At 41.9% G+C, this 18,198-nt stretch overlaps 1 protein-coding gene and 1 long non-coding RNA gene across 3 annotated transcripts; both read left to right on the forward strand.

Annotated features, from left to right (window-relative positions):
* Positions 1-5,400, forward strand: LOC148209126 (uncharacterized). Of its 2 annotated transcripts, XR_015787321.1 has the most exons (5): positions 1-644; positions 731-770; positions 2,550-3,715; positions 3,801-3,843; positions 5,093-5,400. It is a non-coding gene; the product is annotated as an uncharacterized LOC148209126 (long non-coding RNA). The 2 variants fall into 2 exon arrangements; XR_015787322.1 differs by lacking the exon at positions 3,801-3,843.
* Positions 5,401-17,305: 11,905 nt separating this feature from the next.
* On the forward strand, positions 17,306-18,153 carry LOC111021593 (uncharacterized). Its single transcript, XM_022298607.1, has 2 exons — positions 17,306-17,438; positions 17,510-18,153. Exons 1-2 carry the CDS (start codon positions 17,306-17,308, stop codon positions 18,151-18,153), a joined length of 777 nt encoding a protein of 258 aa, XP_022154299.1.
* The last annotated feature ends 45 nt before the right edge of the window (positions 18,154-18,198 follow it).

Below are 18,198 nucleotides of genomic sequence, written 5' to 3' on the forward strand. Positions count from 1 at the left end.
TTGTTGAGCCGTCAACCCCCCCCCCCCCCTTCAAACTTTCTTCTCCGGCGGCTCTTCCTTCTCGGCAACGCAGATCCTTGCACGACGGCTCACGATCCGGCAGCCCGTGAGAGCAGTGCAACCCTGCGGCGGCGAGACCCAGATCCGACGGACCCGACAGCGCGCGACCCCGATGCCCAACACCAGCCCACGACAATTTCGGCGGCTACCCACGAATCCCTCCGGTGTTTTGCGTCAGTTTTGAGGCAGCCCGAGCACTGGACGGTGCTGCAGTGGCGGGTCATGGCGTTCCGACGATGTTTGCCTTAGTTCATGGCGTCCCGACGTTCTTCAGCGGTTGAAATGGTGACGCAACTCCTCGATTAGTCCAGATTTGGTGCGTCCAGCCCTCCCCGACGCTAGCAGTAGCTTTCCGGCCCGTTTGAAGTTTACCCACACCAGTTCGAAGCTCGTTTTTCGTTACTCGTCCCCTCCGGCGTTGGTTCGGCGTTGACCCAGCCTTAATAGAAGCCAAACCAGCGTTACCCATCACTTTTTGACATCGAAACAGCAAGCGCAAAGTCCTTCAAACTTGGAGTTGAAAGCTCGGACCTCCTCGGCATCGACCCACTCCTAACACAAGAGGTCTTAGAGTGAGTTAGTAGGTAATAACTCACCTAAACCTTGTTTCGATTCAAATTACATGTTTTTAGATGAATTCTAATCAAGTTTGGTTTGCTTTTGGATTTAGGAACCCTTCGGTGAACTTGGTAGCGCATTAGAACTTTGTAGTAAGTAGTTCTTACTTGGGGGATGTTTGTTGATTGAATATGTATGAATTGTGTGGTGCTTTCGGTGTGTTTATTATTTATTAATATGTAAGTTAATGGGTGTTATTGAGATGGTTTCGTGCTTAACTTTGCTATACTTGAATATCTCATGTATTTAGAGTTTGTTGGGCAACATTTGAGGACTTCTAGTTGTTATTGTTGGGTTGCATCCTTGTTGTTTCTTTTGTTCCTTTCCTTTTACATATTAGGAAAATATCTTGTGTCATGATTATTGGATGTGCCTTGAGAGTTGCTGCTCAGTATGGTTGGAAGTGATTAAGCTTTGATGTTTGAAAGCATGTCTTGGGATTGAAAATGCACGTGATAGTTTTATGTTATTTAGTTTATGTTTGCTTAGTTGGAAGCTACGGGATTATTTTCTTGTTTTGTACGATGAAGAGCATGTTGGATAATTGTGTTTTGATTAGATGTGTGAATGGCTTGTCGATGCATTTGAAAGATTGGAATTGGTGGCCTATCGAGTAATGAAAAGTAAGTAGACGAAGGGCGGGTGCGCGCATTGATGTTTATTATTTGGTTGCCATTGTGCTGTTTTATGATGTTTAATATTGATTTCGATACGTTATTGTGCAGTGTAACTCTTGTTTATGTTGGTTTATGTGCTTGAGTAGTGTTGCATGTCCGTCAGTGATAATAGTGGAAATTTTGTATTGTTGAGCTGCTGAGATCTGATGTGGAATGATGTATGTTGCAGGGAATGCTCGTTAAAGTGGACTTATTGTGGAGATGTTGTTGTCTGAATTTTGCATAAGATGTTTGGCGTGTCTGATGTGTTTATTTATGTATAGCAATGCTTATTGATTACTGATGTTGGATGATTTCTTCGAATGTTGGATATTAAATGTTTGGATGAATTGTGTTGGGCGTGTTCTTAAAAGTTTTCTGAACCGCTATGTGAAATGTATGTTATGTGAAGCAGGCCATAGGGTTATTTGTTGAAGCTTTTGTGTGCTCTATATTGTGATCAGGTTGGTTGCTGTCAAACTTTGTGTTTTTGAGATCTGTGATGCATTGAAATCATACTAGTGGTTGTGTCGTGATGGGCGTTGTGGTGGTTGCTGTTATTAGGGAAGTAGTACTAAAATCTTGGTTGGAGGCTAGAAATGTTATGTGGAGTTATGAAAGTTATAAAGTGAATGGGTGAGTGTCAGGGCCTCGGGTATAAATGGTCGAGGGCTGATACGTCACTAATTGGGTATCGAGGCCTCGGGTATAAATGGTCGGGGGTCGATGCGACGAGTCTTTCGAAAGGGGAACTATTGGGGCCTTGGGTACAAATGGTCAAGGGCCAATAGACGGTGAAGTCATCGGGGCCTCGGGTATAAATGGTCGAGGGCCGATGCTGTAGGGTCGGGGCTCTGGGTATAAAGGGTCAGGGGCCGACTCTGCTCGAAGGAGTTAACTGTGGAAGGCTAGAGTAGCTGTGATAAGCGTAGAGATACTTGAGATGTTAGGGAGACTTAAGGTTGGTAGTTAATGTGTAAGGATGAGTTTGACATGTACAGTACATGTAGAGTTAAACATTTGCATAAACTGCTTCTTGTGATATGTTTCTATTTACTCAAAGCTCGAGAGTTGTGATAAGCATGATATGTTGATTCGTTAATAAGCATGACATGTTGTTCCTTGATAAGTATGATGTTTGTGCGTGACCCTTCAGATAAGGGCTGCTTACTGAGTACTGTGGTTGTACTCATCCCTCTTCTTTTTCCCCTCCAGTTTGCAGGTATCGAGCTAGCTCTTGGAATGGTGATGGCGAGGAGGAGACTTGATCGAAAAGACCATTAGTTATGCTGCGTGAAATTAATTTCTTTTAGTTAGGATAGTTGTGGCCATTTAATCTTGTAGTTGAGTTGGTAGTGGTTGGTTTTGTTTAGTTTTAATGTCTAAAGGATGATCGTGAGGGTGCCGATTCATTATTCTTTTAGATCAATAACTTTGTAGCCTCTTGAACTACGGGATTGTAATCGACTTAGGATATTTATGAATACATTCGTTTAAGTTGTTCGTACTTGAATTAGTTTTCGCTTCATTGCCATTCGAGATGTTAAAACTCATTTAGTGGATGGTTTATCGTTAGTAAAGGTTTCCTTGAAGAGTTTGGTTAACGTGAAGTCGGTATTAAGTGGTTTATCTGTATAGGATTTGAGTTTCTCTTAAAACTTTAGTGTTGTTGTTCTAATTGTTCAAGCTCTCGTGAGTGTTGAAGATCAGAGTAGCGCAGCGGAAGCGTGGTAGTACTATTGCTTAGTATAGGTGTGAAGAAAATTCTCTTGTTTTTATGAAAATTTTAGGTAGGCTTAGTAACGGTCCCTGTTTGGAAATGGTGAAATTCCTAGGGCGTTACAACGGGTGTTCTCCACTGCAGTGTTCAGCGTGTTGCAAGAGCAGTCGGTGGCATTTGCAGCAAACACGACGGCTCGAGCACAGATCTGGCGACCACGATTCATGGTGCAGTAGCAATAAACTTTTGCTTCAACGACGAACAACGGTGGTGGATGTTTTGGCCAGCAGCAGTGGCACCGACGTTTTCCCTGCAGTCGTTGATCGGCGACTCTCCATAACTAGATTTGATGAGAGTTGCAGCAAAGACACGCAATGGTGCACCTCTTCCCCGGCGACGACAGCGCGCAGACAACTTGATTTATGACTCCGACAGCCCAGAATTGCATCGGTCTTTTCATTCAAACGATGTTCGATGCTACCCACATCCATTTGAAGCTTGATTCATGAGAATAACCCTTGTTCGAAGTTGGATTTGAGTTACCCATACCTTATCGGTGTAGGACCAGTAAGTTCGAGCCTTTTCGAACTAAGTTTTGCAGTGTCGAACCGTTCGACATCGATCCAACCCAGTCCCAAATTGTTTCAGGGAGGTTTAATAGGTAATAACTCGCTTGAACCTTCTTTCCAATTGAATTTAATTGTTTCTATCTAGTTTCTAACCTAAGTTTCGTCTCTTTTGTTTAGGTATCGATTATTAAGGTGTTAGTGACGCGTTAGGACTTTTGTTGTAAGTAGTTTCTTATTGAGGGGATTGTTTGTTGTGTGTTGCTATGAATGGAATGTTTGTTTGTATCCCTATCAGTGTTGTTACATGATTACTTGTGGTTGGTACTACTTTATACATATTGGTTGTGTTCTGATTACTTTAAAGTGTTGGGTGCGTTTCTGGATATATGTCGGCTACGTCTCTTTTATGAATTATATACGTTGTGGTGTGTAAAACATGTTGAATGTTGAGAGAAAGGTGTTATTGTGATGTTGGATAACCATGTCTAGATGGTAGTTGCATATGTTTCGTGTATAACACATGTTGCATTGTTGTGAGATAATTTCTGCATGGGTCATGACTCAGAAGCCTGTAGGACTGTGGTGAGAGTTTCAGGATATAATGAAGTGTGTGGATGAGTAACAGGGCCAGAGCGCTGGCACGTCACTAGTTGGGTATCGAGACTCCAGGTGCAAAGGTCGAGGATCGATACCCCAACTTGGTAGAGATGAGCGTCGAGGCTCCGGGTACAAAGGTCGGGGGTTGGCACGGTGATTCTAATTGTTGAATTAGTGTTGGGTCTTGACGTGGTGGCGATCAAGGACCAATACGTTGAGTAGACGTCGATACCTTGGGGATAAATGTCAAGGGTCAATGCACAGTTCAAAGCCTTGGGGATAAATGACAAGGTCGAATGCCAAGCTTCTGTAGATGAGTGTCGGGCTTTGGGGATAAATGGCAAGGGCCGATACAATTCGAGGAGTTAGACTTTGAGGACTAACATAACGTGATAGATTAGAAGTTGCTTGGAGGCCAAGGACCAATACGTCGAGTAGTAGTTGAGGCCTTGGGGATAAATGTTAAGATCCAGCATCGAACATTGTAGAGAAGTGTCGATGCCTTAGCTACGCGAGGTCAGGGCTCGGTACGACTCGAAGGAGTAAGTCTTGGAGGAATCAAGAAAGTGAAATAGTGAGTTAAGATGTGAGTATGAGTTTGACATGCATGGTACATGTTTAGTTAAACTTATGCATAAACTGTTTCTTGTAATATGTTTCTTTCATTTAAGGTTCGAGATTAATGATGAGCATGATGTGTTGATTGTTTGATAAGCATGATGTGTTGATTGTTTGATAAGCATGATGTGTCGATAGTTTGATAAGCATAACACGTTTCCTTGATAAGCATGTTGTTTGTGCGTGACCCTTCAGATAAGGGCTGCTTACTGGGTACCGTGGTTGTACTCATCCTTCTTTCTTTCCCCCTCCAGTTTTGCAGGTACCAAGCTAACTCTTGGAATGGTGATGGCGAAGAGGAGACATGATTAGAGAGACCATTTAACACTGCGTTTTTAAGTTTCAATTTGAATACGATAGTTATAGTTGTTTATTTGTAGCTTGAGTCTGTTGTTAGATTAATAAATTGTTTTGTTAAGTTCTTTATTCAGGGGATGTTTTAAGATTGACAGTTTGTTGTTCTTGAGAACATTAATTTTGTTTAGCTACTTAAACTGTGGTGATGTAATCTGTTGAGGATATTTATCAGTATATTACATTTGTTCGAATTGAACTTAAGTTAGCTTTTGCTTCGCTGCTATTTGTGAAAGTTAGATTCATGTAGTGGATGGTTTATGATTAGTCAAGATTTAATTGAGAAGTTTTATAAGGTTAGATTGTTATTAAATTATTAACTGTGAAGAAATTGAGTTTCGCTAGAACTTTAGTGGTGTTTGGTTTCTTTAGTGCAAGTTTTTGTAAGTGTGATTATTCAGAGTAGCGCAGCAGAAGCGTGGTGAGAGTTTGTCATAGTTTATATGTCTAGTGGTTTAAATTCTCTAGTACGAGTGGGGCTTTTTAGGTGGCTTTTAGTAATGGTCCCCGTTGGGATGTTGAAAATCTTAGGGCATTATTGTTGGTATCAGAGAGGAGTTGGTCCTGTAGACTGGCCTAGAACCTAGGTCGCGTAGGGTTATGGTCTTTCTTGGTCTCCTCTCCATCACCAGGTACGTGGACTTGTTACCTTATTGTTATTTGACTTATGGACTTAGTACCCTCTTATGTTGAATTATTTGCTCATGTTGACAGATTTGTCTTATGTTAATACTTAGGTTGCCACCTTTGATTAAGGGCTAGTAGTCTTAGTCCTAATGGGTTAGTAGCTTAGTTGAGTAATCTTAGTATACTTCTTTAGGTCGATGACACCTCATAGAGTTAAAGGTCAATCAATCACGCACGTTATTACTGAAGTGATGCAGAGCACCATGTGGAGCTTTATGTTCATTTGAGCGTAGCTCGAGGGACAATCTCAGTAGAAGGTTTGCTAGCATCGATCGCTATGACTCATCCAGGCGACACCCAGGCTCGGGTCGTTAGTCAAGCTCTCGCCTTTTACTTTGACGAACGTTTTAAAAAGGAGACAGAGTTCATACAACTTACACAAGGAAGCAGGACAATGGCCCAGTACGAAGGGAAATTTGCAGAATTGTCAAACTTTGTTTCGAACTTGGATGGGTACTGAAGCTAAAAGGATAAAGCGTTGCATCAAAGGTCTTCGTGGGGAGATTAGAGGACTAGTCGCAATTATGGAACCAACCACTTACACCATAGTTTTCGGGAGCTCCCTATTTCTTGATGAAGGTATTCCAGGGGATAACCAAGTGACCAAGAAATAGGCACCTCACATGAAGTTAAAAGGAAGTTTTCATCGTTTTCTTAAAGCAAAACTTTTGGGACCGCTCAACAACAGATACAGGCACGAGACAATCCCTCATTGTGTTCCTTCTGTCAGCATCATGATATTGAGATATGTTGGAAGACAAAGAGGAGGTGGTTTAAGTGCAAGAAGGTAGGCCATTACGTTAGAAAATGTTCGATGAATAGTTCGAACACCCAAACCACAACTCAAAAGACGCTTCCAGTGGTACCAGAGCAAAGTAATGGACAAAAGGAAGACGTCCTTGCACTCACTCAGGAAGATGTAAAAGAGGTGGATGTTATGGTAGTAGGTACTATTTCACTAGGTTGCTTATGAGTGCTTGTTCGGACTCTGCCCTTTCCCTTGGTTTTGTCGTTGTAGGAGGTATTTTAGTCCGCAGAGTTTCTGCTTATGTATTTTGGTGGCTCAAGGTGAGTCGTTTCCATGTTCCCTGTTTGTTGTTGGCGAGTAAGCATAGAGTTTGAACCTGTTGGTTTAGTTGTGGTTGCTTACTCTGGAAGTGGAAAATTTCTCTGATGTTAACTGAACCTATCAGAGTTTAACCTTGAGAGGCCAGAATATCAGGCTCTTGCGAGTCCACCAACCCAACCTCTTGGGAAGAAACTACGCCAGTGGTAGGAAGCCTTGCCCCATCAACCTCATGGGAGGAAAAGCTCGCGCCTTTGCCTTTCTCGAGCTCGAGATCAGAGTAGAGATCTTTCAGGTACTGGTCCACCAAGTCTTGGAGGCCAGGAGTCTCGTTAGGACCAGATGCCCACTTCTTCGCGTATCAGAGTTTGGTGGGCTTAAGGTCGACCTCGGGGTCTACTTCCTTAACTTCCTTCATCAGGAATTTGAAGCCCGTATCACTAAAGTCCTTGGCAAACTCGTCGAAGTCAGAATGCTGGCAGAAAGGTTCCTCCAGTAGTACCTCATTGCTGAGCTTGGATTTCTCAAGTTCCAGCTCGGTCTTCAACTTCTCCACCTAGGCCTGGAGGTTAGCCTCGCTGCATTCGAGCTCGTTATTGCGCTTCATGAGGGCAAATTTCTCCTTCTCTAAGCCCTTTTTCCACGACATGGGAGCCCCTCAGAGCCTCCATATGACGGCCCGGCTCTGCTTTGACGCTGTCGAGCTCGGCCTTGTCATCCTCCAAAGTTGACTTCCATGCTCGGGCCTCAGCTCGGGCCTCTTTGATCTCCCCTTCTAAGGCAACATCTATTTCCAAAGCAGCTGAGGAGGCCTCCCGCTTCTTTATGGTGAGGACGTCATGCCTGTCCATCTCGGCCTTCATCATAATGGCCGTTTGACAGGCAGCAGCATGGGCCTAAGGGCAGAGCAAACCAACAAGCAATTTAGTTGAAAACTTCAACGAGAAATTGCACTAAAAAAAAGAAAAGAAAAGTGACATGAAGATCAGGTCTTACCTCGGCAGTGTAGTCTAACAATCGTTGGATGGCCGACCCTGGAGCGCTAACAAACTTGGAAGCCCTCCTCCAGCAGCGGTCGAAGCAAGAGTCCGACATCTCCATGGCTTTCTCTTTCACCCCACCGCTGCAAGGTTCGATCTTGAACCTCATCTCGATAGGCGCTACCCATCCTCGCTGTCGAATCATCGATCAGTTCTCCAAAGGGGCTAACCCCCGTGGGTCAGCCGAAACCTCCTCCACCATGTCGTCGAAAGAGGTGGCCTTGCACTTTTTCTTCTTCGACTTCTTAGGGGAGGCCCACATCTAACCCTCCTTGATTGGAGAAACGTCAAGGATATTTTGATCTTGAAAGGCACCAACCCTGTTCGCCCTCTTCAACGCGGCCGCATCCCGGTGAACTTCCACCACTTCAACCTCGGCAGGAAGGTCGGCCATCATTGGACTGGGCACCCATTTTGAAGCAGAAGCCACTCCCTTATTGGGACGCTTACTCTTCACGCCTTTAGAGAAGCCGCAGACCAAATCAGTTGTGGAAACCAAATCAGTTGGGTAGTGAAAATGATAAGAAAAAAATAGCCAATTGGATCTAAGAACCTTTATGGTTATGCAAACCCCTAGATCACAAATGCTAAAACCCCCAAATCAAGATGTTTTCAACCCAAGGAAGAAGTTAGGATGAATTTACCTGGATGATCAAGATCAAGAGTAGAGAAAACTTGTTACTAAACATAAGATTCGAACCACTCCACAAGATAGCTTGATCAGGGCTACTTGAATGACTCTAGCATGCAAATCTAACACTCAAGAATTGCAAAGAAAAACAAGTTGTAGGCTTTGAAGCAAAATAACAACTTTCATTCAATCATAAAATCTGTCTTTCAAAGGAAACAAGCTAGACTATTTATAGCCTCCAAAACAACCCTAAAAGTAACCTAAAGGCATTTGAAAGGTTGTAACTCCCAATTACATGATGGCCATAACATCCACTGGCTAAAATGTAACTTAAAACACATAATAAATGAAATGTTTGAAACTGAAAATATAATAAAAGAGGTTTAAATCCGAGAATTGAAGTCTTGGTCACCCTTCAAAGTCTTTGTAACCTCCCAATTGTAAATGAAGCTTCACTTGAAGTAATTTGAAGTGTAGTTCCATTAATTGATGGATGACTTGCAATAAATGAAGCTTGAGATGCACTTAAGTTCATTTAATGCAACTTGTGTTCCTTGAATTGAACTTGGCTTTATTGAATGCAACTTGAGTTAAACTCCACTTCAACTTCAACTCCTTTAAATGAACTTAGAGTTCATAAGTTCATTTAATGCAACGCCTCTTTTAAGCTCTACTTGGAAGATATTGACTTGAAAAGTTCCATCTCTCTCTTGATCATCTCTAACCGAGCTCACCAAGTATTGAACATGAGAAAGTAAAGCTTGTTGTAGCTTCTTGGCTCTTGATCTTGTTATTGGTCCTTGAGGCATGACAATGGTGCTTCCTTGGTTCACATCATCCGCCCTCTCTTGAGAAGGATTCGTCCTCGAATCATAGCCATCACCTACATCAAAAGGACTCGAATTAGCAACATTAAAGGTTGCACTAACACCATACTCACCTGGTAAATCAATTTTATAAGCATTATCATTGATGCGCTCGAGAATTTGAAATGGACCATCTCCTCTAGGATTGAGCTTAGAATGTCGTTGGACGGGAAATCTCTCCTTTCGAAAGTGCACCCACACCCAATCTCCCGGGTTGAATATAAGATGCCTTCGCCCCTTATTAATTCTGGAAGCAATATTGGCATTTTGCTTCTCAATCCTCTCTTTGACCTCCTTGTGTAGCTTATGAACGTATTCAACCTTAGCATTAGCATCAAAATTCACAAATTCAGTACGTGGCAAAGGTAGCAAATCAAGAGGTGTTATAGGATTAAAGCCATAACAATTTCAAAAGAAGTGCACTTAGTAGTACTATGGACAGCCCTATTGTAAGCAAATTCAACAAATGGCAAACAATCCACCCAAAATTTGATATTGTTATCAATAACAGCCCTAAGCATAGTAATCAATGTCCTATTTACTACCTCAGTTTGACCATCCGTTTGAGGGTGACATGTAGTAGAATAGACTAGCTTAGTACCTAACTTTCCCCATAAGACACACCAAAAATGACTCAAGAATTTTACATCCCGATCATTAACAATGCTGTAAGGAATGCCATGCAATCAAACAATCTCTCTAAAGAACAAATCCGCAATGTATTTAGCATCATCAGTTTTGTGACATGGAATGAAATGAGCCATTTTACTAAATATATCAACAACCACAAATATACTATCTCTACCTTTCCTAGTCCTTGGTAAACCTAAGACAAAGTCCATTGATATATCCAAACCAAGGAGCAATTGGAACGGACAACGGAGAATATAAGCCATGCAGTTTAAGTCTAGATTTAGCTTGCCTACATGAAATGCAATGCTCACAAACTTTATGAACGTCATGTCTCATCCTAGGCCAATAAAAATGTTCAGAAAGCATGTCACATGTTTTTGCTACTCCAAAATGCCCCATTAATCCTCCTCCATGAGCTTCTTTAACAAGCAATTCACGAATAGAGCAATTTGGAATGCACAACTTACCTTTCTTAAAAAGAAATCTATCAAACAAATTGTAACCATCCAAAAGAGTACCATTTTCAAGAGAATAAAAAATAGAACCAAAAGAAGGATCATCATGGTACAAGATTTTAATATGCTCAAATCCAAGTAGTTTAGCATTCAAAGTGTTAAAAAGTGCATACCTTCGAGACAAAGCATCAGCAACTACATTCTCTTTACCTTGTTTATACTTAATGACATAAGGAAACGTCTCAATGAACTCCACCCACTTAGCATGGCAACGATTGAGCTTATCTTGACCTCTCAAGCGTTTTAAACTTTCATGATCAGTATGGATAACAAACTCATTAAGCCAAAGATAATGTTGCCATGTTTGTAATGCACGAACCAAAGCATAAAGTTCTTTGTCATAAGTGGGATACTTCAAAGAAGCACCATTCAACTTCTCACTAAAGAACATTAAAGGTCTTTGATTTTGCATTAAAACAGCACCTATACCTATCTCACTAGCATCACATTCAATTTCAAAAGTTAAGTCAAAATTAGGTAATGCAAGTAGTGGAGCGGAACTCAATTTTTCTTTCAAAGTGGTAAAAGCACGTTCTTGGTCCTCTCCCCACACAAAAGTAACATTTTTCTTAACAAGTTCATTCAAAGGTGAAGCAATTGTACTAAAGTCTTTTATGAACCTACGATAGAAACCCGCAAGTCCATGAAAACTTCTTACCTCACTTACACTGTTAGGTGTAGGCCAATCCCTTATAGCCTTTACCTTTTCCTCATCAACCTCAATGCCTTTACATGAAACTACAAAACCAAGAAAGTTAACTTTTTCCATACAAAATCTACATTTCTTTAAGTTTGCATACAAACACTCATTTTCTAAAGTAGTCAAAACAGAACGTACATGCTCAACATGCTCATTTAATGACTTAGAGTAAACAAGAATATCATCAAAATATACAACCACAAACTTCCCTAAGTATTCACGCAAGATATGATTCATTAACCTCATGAATGTACTAGGTGCATTAGTCAATCCAAAAGGCATAACTAACCATTCATAAAGACTATACTTAGTTTTGAAAGCAGTTTTCCATTCATCCCCAATATGCATGCGAATTTGATGATAACCCGATTTCAAATCAATCTTAGTAAAGAGACACCATCCATGCAACTCATCAAGCATATAATCTAATCTAGGAATTGGATGCCTATACTTAATAGTTATCTTGTTTATAGCCTTGCAATCAACACACATATGCCATGACCCATCTTTCTTAGGTACAAGAATAACCGAAACAGAACATGGACTCAAACTCTCGCGTACATACCATTTGGCAAGGAGGTCAGTCACTTGCCTTTGTATCTCTTCGGCCTCGCTAGGATTAGTCCCATACGCTGGACGATTTGGAATGGTCACTCCCAGAATGAAGTCAATCTTGTGCTCGATCCCCCTAAGTGGTGGCAATCCACTTGGCATCTCCTCGGGAAATAATTCCTCAAATTCTTGCAAAAGGGCAACAAAAACAGTAGGCAAAGAAGGGTTAAGCTTGTTAGTAAGGAAACAAGATCCTTTGTATAGAAGTACAAGGATATTTCGTTTTGCAATCAAAGCATTCCTAACCTCACCCATTCTAGCACACAAGCTCACACATTTGGCTTTTCTCTCATTTTTCTCACTAGGTCGATTGCTACTCTCCTACTTTTCACTTAAACTCTTTTTTCTCTCAATTCTTTTTCTTTCATTTCTTTTGCTTTTGCATCGACCTCTTGATCATCCCTAGCCGAGCTCACCAAGTATTGAACATGAGAAAGTAAAGCTTGTTGTAGCTTATTGGCTCTTAATCTTGTTATGGGTCCTGAGGCACGACAATGGTGCTTCCTTGGTTCACATCAGAAAAGGTTTAAGGTACCTGAATCAAGGTTCGAGTACAACTTACTGAGTTATGAGTTGGGTCTGTGAGCTTCGGGAGGTACGTGCAGCGGATTATAGTTAAGTAGACCTGACACCAATAGGAGCTTATCAGTCAAGAAGGTGCTGAGCTTTCTGCCGCCCTTGAACTTGTCCTTATATAACTTCAGGATGTCGAATGTTCACCGAGAAAGTTGAGGGATAGGTCTGATGGCGACTGTAAAACAAAGAAATATTGGGTTTGAATACGAAGACGAGTAATAAAAAACAAATAAGGACTCTACTCCTTACCTAAGCTCCCAAACCTACAGGGGATGTCGTGGAAGGGTTGGTCGGACTCAGTCTTGGTCAACCACACACAGGAGGTGTAAAACCACTTCCCAGCCCACTTCTTTATGGAGGTCGGACCTTTGAGGATGCCTCACGCGTCTTTCCTAGCACACAAGTAGTACCACCTTGGCTTCATACAGATTCGCTTAACTTCGAAGCAGGCTAAGAGCTGGTTGGTCCTGAGGAGTTCTAACTCGTCTACCACATGACACCTTAACCAGAATATTACGATTAAGCTAAATACAACACCCCATCCATTGGGGGCTACTTGAGCCGGAGCTAGCTTAGTTCAAGCTATGAACTCTTGCACGAAAGGATGAACAGGTAGGCGAAAGCCGTACTCGAACATCTTCAAGTACAGAGTTACGCACCCTTCCGGGGGATTGTTTGGACACTCCCCGACCTCGGAAAGGCTAAGGATGATGTCGTCAAAATACTATATCTCTTATGGAGAGGGCCGAGGTAGTTCTCCGACATTTGGGAAGGGAACTCTAAACCCTGGCCCGAAGTGGAGGTGTCACTATCATCTCCATCCACATCAGGGAACCTAAAGTTATCTATCTCCTCCTCCAACTCAAAATCTAACCTACTAGCGAACTCCTCAACAGAGTCGACCTTTTTAGACGAAGAGCTCCGACTCTGATCTACGCTGTTAGACAGACTCAAACTAGACGAACTCGAAGAGTTGGAAGAGCTAGAAATGACTCAAAAAGTGAAATTACGAAGCAAAAGCAAACGTACAAGACTGACTTAGAGTAAGTACCGAACTACTCTGGTCGGACAACAACATTTCAGGAAGCGTGAAATTCAGATCTGAAGTCTTGGGGGTATTTATAGTTCCCCGAAAATTAATCTCGACAGGACGCGTGTCCCAGAATGGATGATCTAGATCGAAGGAAAGTCGAACGGCCGAAGCACTTGAGTACGCACCGATTGACAGTTCCGTTTTCGAGGTTTACCAACAACAACATTTAGTATTTCGAACTTGGAAGTTGCCACGTAGATTGGTTTCCAGAAAGGTAACTTTTCAGCCAGATCGAGCTCGAACCTGGTAGAAAGGGAGCCAATAATTGGGGATCGAAACATTATTGCCACGTGGAGGACAAAGAATCGTTGAAGGAGATGCCACCAGATGAAGTTTCGTGCAGCTCTACCCCGGAACCCTTCGAGGTGGATAACTTCGCCATTTTCTCCAAAATTAATTTACTAATACGGGTAGAAAACGTTTGGGTTCGACCTGCTCAAACCCGACATGTCCGATCTTAACTCTGACCAAGGTAACTGCTCGTCGTGACCCCTATCGGAGCTTAAACTTATAAATAGAGGCCTCATTTCACCATTATGTATCGAATTTCTCCTCAAACTTAATATTGAGTTTGAGCTACTTACTGACTAGAGCGTCGGAGATTTTACCCTCTTGTGCAGGTCTTCCCTCAGAGTCTCAGGTCGGAACAAGGATAGAGTTCGAGCTGGATTGAAGTTTGATGTTGTGCTAATTCTTCAATAAACAAATACAAAACACATAATCAAACTTTCCAAATCCAATTTTATAGCAAGGGAGAGATGTTGCAACAAACAATCATGCAAGAGAGGCTGATTCTAAACAAGAATAATGCAATTGAGGAATAAGAAGGACGAAATTGATAACAAAATCCGAAGTGCGGTCAAGGCGAGTTACTCTCTTTCTTGATTTGTTCGATTCTACGCATCATTATTTTTGCTTGATCTATGTTTTTTATTACATTTGTTTTAAGTTCTTTTTCTATTGAAAAAACAAGATTGACGACGATTGTTATAAAAAGTGACGACACCAGTGGGTAGTAGTGGAACACCAGTGGATAGTAGCAGTGAGCACTAGTGTGGCGGCAGCAAGCAGTAGGACGATGCAATGCTAGCTGTCATTGAAGAAGACTAGAGATTGAACGTTGAAGTTAGGGGTTTTCAAGTTGCTTAAATTAGGAGAAGAATCTTTAAATCAGTGAGTTTTGGAGAAGAATCTTTAAATCAGTGAGTTTTGGAGTAGTTGAAATTTGGTAAGTTTTCATTTATTAAAGCTAGAGATTCCCTAGAATTGTAGAATTCATGACTGTAAATATGTATGTTGTTGTGTTTTCACTAGCTTGTTTTATGGTGGAAGAATAATGTTTTACATGTTGTTAGAAGGTGCTTTTAGAGCATATTGAGAAGTTGGCGTAACTCGGTCGTAGGGGATGCAGGGGAATACCGAGGCGACTAGGGCCAAATCCGGATTCCAAATCCTTGTTCAAATCCTGGGCTTTGGAGCGTTACCTTTTCAGTTTTCCTAGAAAGAAATTATTGTTACAAGTTCGACTAGAGAAAGTTTACTGAATTTTTAGTTGCTCAAGTTTATAATATTACTCTTGTTCTATAATGTTTTTAAGAGCTTGAATTCCAGCTGTTTATCAAAGAAGTTTTATGAGATTATTTTCTTATCAACTTACCACTCACGAGCTTTTTAGCTCACTCATTATCATTTGTTTTTCCCCAGGTTGGACCTGAGTTTCTAAGGTTCAAGGAGAAAGTAGATCAGCTTTGCCACCTAGAGTAGTACAAAGGTCGCATATCATTTTGTGCGTATATGTAGTGTAATTGTAAAAAGTTTTATATTTTCACCAGGTTGGAAGAATAGAATGTTTATAATGGATGTAAAAATGGTTCTTCTGTAAAGTATTGTTTTTTATGCATCCATTCAGAGCTTATTAGTCAAAGATCAGAAGAATAGAATGTTTAGAATGGATGTAAAAATGGTTCTTCTGTAAAGTATTGTTTTTTATGCATCCATTCAGAGCTTATTAGTCAAAGATCAGGTCAAAGTTAAGAAGTTGACCATGGACTCCGTAGTTAGTCGGGGTCTATGGTCGGTGCGACTCGTTCTAGGACTAGTAGGTGTTTTGGGACGGGTCGTGTCAGTTGGTATCAGAGTATAAAGATCCTGCATTATAGGAGAAGTATATGCATTATAGTTTACTTAAAGAATATGTGATATGCCTTTCATCATATAGAAAGTCATGCATCTACGTGACAGAATGCGTATGTTTTAAGAATTCGAAACTCAAGGTATTGCTGGTAGACAAAACATAAAGGAGGAGGAAGAAGTTAGTTAAACTAGTCTTAAGAAAAGAGACCATGAGGTTGAGATAGGTGTTGAGTAAGAGCAATTTTATGGATATAACTCCCACGAAGGTAAGAAAATTGAGAACAAAGCTGCAAGAGTTGATTGATAAAGGTTATATTCGTCTAGAAAAAGTAATTGTTGTAGTTGGTTATTTAAGCAGGAAGTCTAATTTGTAACACCCCGCATTACTCAAGTAAGATTAACCTTTAGCCACGAGTTTTAAGTCGAATATTTATTTTTAAGTATTTAAATTTTATTACCTTATTGTAATTGGTACTGGTGGTGAGTTTTATCCCTTAGTTAACGAGAAAAAAAAAAGAAAGTACAATTCTTTTACCCATGGGCTCTATTTGTCAAAGGGTGGGTAAATGGGCTTTTTCTTTTTAGAGGTAAAAAAAAAAGAAAAAAAAAGAAAGAACAACAAGAAAAAAGAGAAGGGAACCCTAGCAACCCATTCCCTCTCCAATCGTGAGCCACCGCCCACGCTTCTCCTTCCTCCCGTGCCCAACCACGAGCTCTCCTACCCGACGAACAGCGCGACCCCTTATTCGGCAACAACAGCAGACACGTGCGACGTGGTGCGTGGCAGCAGCGGTAGCAGTGACGCGGGGTGCTTTCGGGCGGCGCAGCATCCTTGTTCGGCGTTCGTGGAGGTCGGCGACCTCGGGTGCAACTTCTACATGCCTCACAACCGCGTCAATATCAGTAGGTGTGTTCTCTTCGTTGCGAAAACGCTTGCAGCAACTTGCCTTGCAGCATTAGCACCTACCCTTGACCGTTTGAAATCCAATTGAGGCAAATCCACACCCACTCGAACGTAACCCAAGTTACCCACATCTAAACGAGGTATTGAGTCGACGCAAGGTTAGGAGCGTAGCAGTGCTTGCAGACCGAATCCTTAGCCATGGTGATGACATGGGGAGGCTTGACCGTGGAAGGACCACCTAGGCTACGTCACTAAAGTCTAGGATAGTTGACGATGATTCGATTGTCGGGGTGTATGGGAATTGGTTGTTGGCCGTAGACTAGACTTCGGCTTCTTTTGTCCGTTATTTATTATTACTATTGTTGTTGCAAAAGGGATTACTTTGTTTCAGTTCCGGGTGGACTATTGATATTATTTATTGAGATTATTCGTTGTTTTGGTTTTGGACGAACAACAGGTTTTTCTTAACTTATGGATCCGTTAGCCCACTGAGGGCAGACCCTTTACTTTGGAAACGGGTTAGAGGTACGAGTTGTTCCATTTAATTCTTGTATTTGTTGCGTTACGTTTCTTTACTAGGAAGAAGGCTGAATTGGGAGTTTAACAACGTTACCCCATGAGTGTTGTGAAATTCGGGGGCGTGCGAGGGAGTGTCTTATGACGGGCTCGAACGTGCAGAGGCTAGGACAGAAGGCCCCCTCAGCAGTGCCGACGCAGGAGGGTAACCAGAAGGCTCGAGTCTTTGCGCTTACTCGGGAGGAAGTGACGAATGCCGAAGCTGTTGTAACAGGTACTTCTATTGTCCTTAATCTTAGATTAGGAATGCGGGGTGTATGTCCCTATTCGTGCATTGTCTTTCAGGTACTGTTTTGGTATGTAATGCGCCTGCTTATGTATTGTTTGATTCGGGATCTAGTCAGACTTTTATTTCCACTGCATTTGTTCGTCAAACGAACCTTGAGTTAGCACCGTTAGGTTTTTTGTTGTTAGTATCTACACCGTCGGGTTCAGTTATGATTTCTAGCCAAATGGTGAAAGTAGGCTGGTTATCCTTTGACGGACAGAAATTGGGGGCAAGACTGATTCAGCTAGACATAAGGGATTTTGACGTCATCTTAGGCATGGATTGGTTGGCTACCAACCAAGCCAGCATTAACTGCTCAAAGAAGGAAGTCTCGTTCCAGCTGCCTTTTGGTTGGAGCTTTATGTTTAAAGGGGTTACAGGTGGGGTCCCGAGGATAGTTTCGGCATTGAGGGCCAGACATCTCCTACAGGGTGGTGCTTGGGGTTTTTTGGCAAGTGTCGTCGACACTCATAATGTTACACCTAGCATCGACTCCGTCCACGTGGTCAACGAGTTCCATGACGTGTTCCCTAAAAACCTCTCGGGGTTGCCCCCAGTTCGTGAATTGGACTTTTGCATTGACTTGTTTCTGGGAACAACCCCCATTTCGAAAGCACCTTACCGTATGACTCCAGCGGAACTCAAAGAGCTCAAAGCTTAACTGGAAGAGTTATTGGACAAGGGCTTCATTCGTCCAAGCGTGTCT

Source organism: Momordica charantia (genome assembly GCF_013281855.1).
Source record: "Momordica charantia cultivar OHB3-1 chromosome 9 unlocalized genomic scaffold, Mcharantia_2.0 BLBB01000009.1, whole genome shotgun sequence".
Lineage (NCBI taxonomy): Eukaryota > Viridiplantae > Streptophyta > Magnoliopsida > Cucurbitales > Cucurbitaceae > Momordica > Momordica charantia.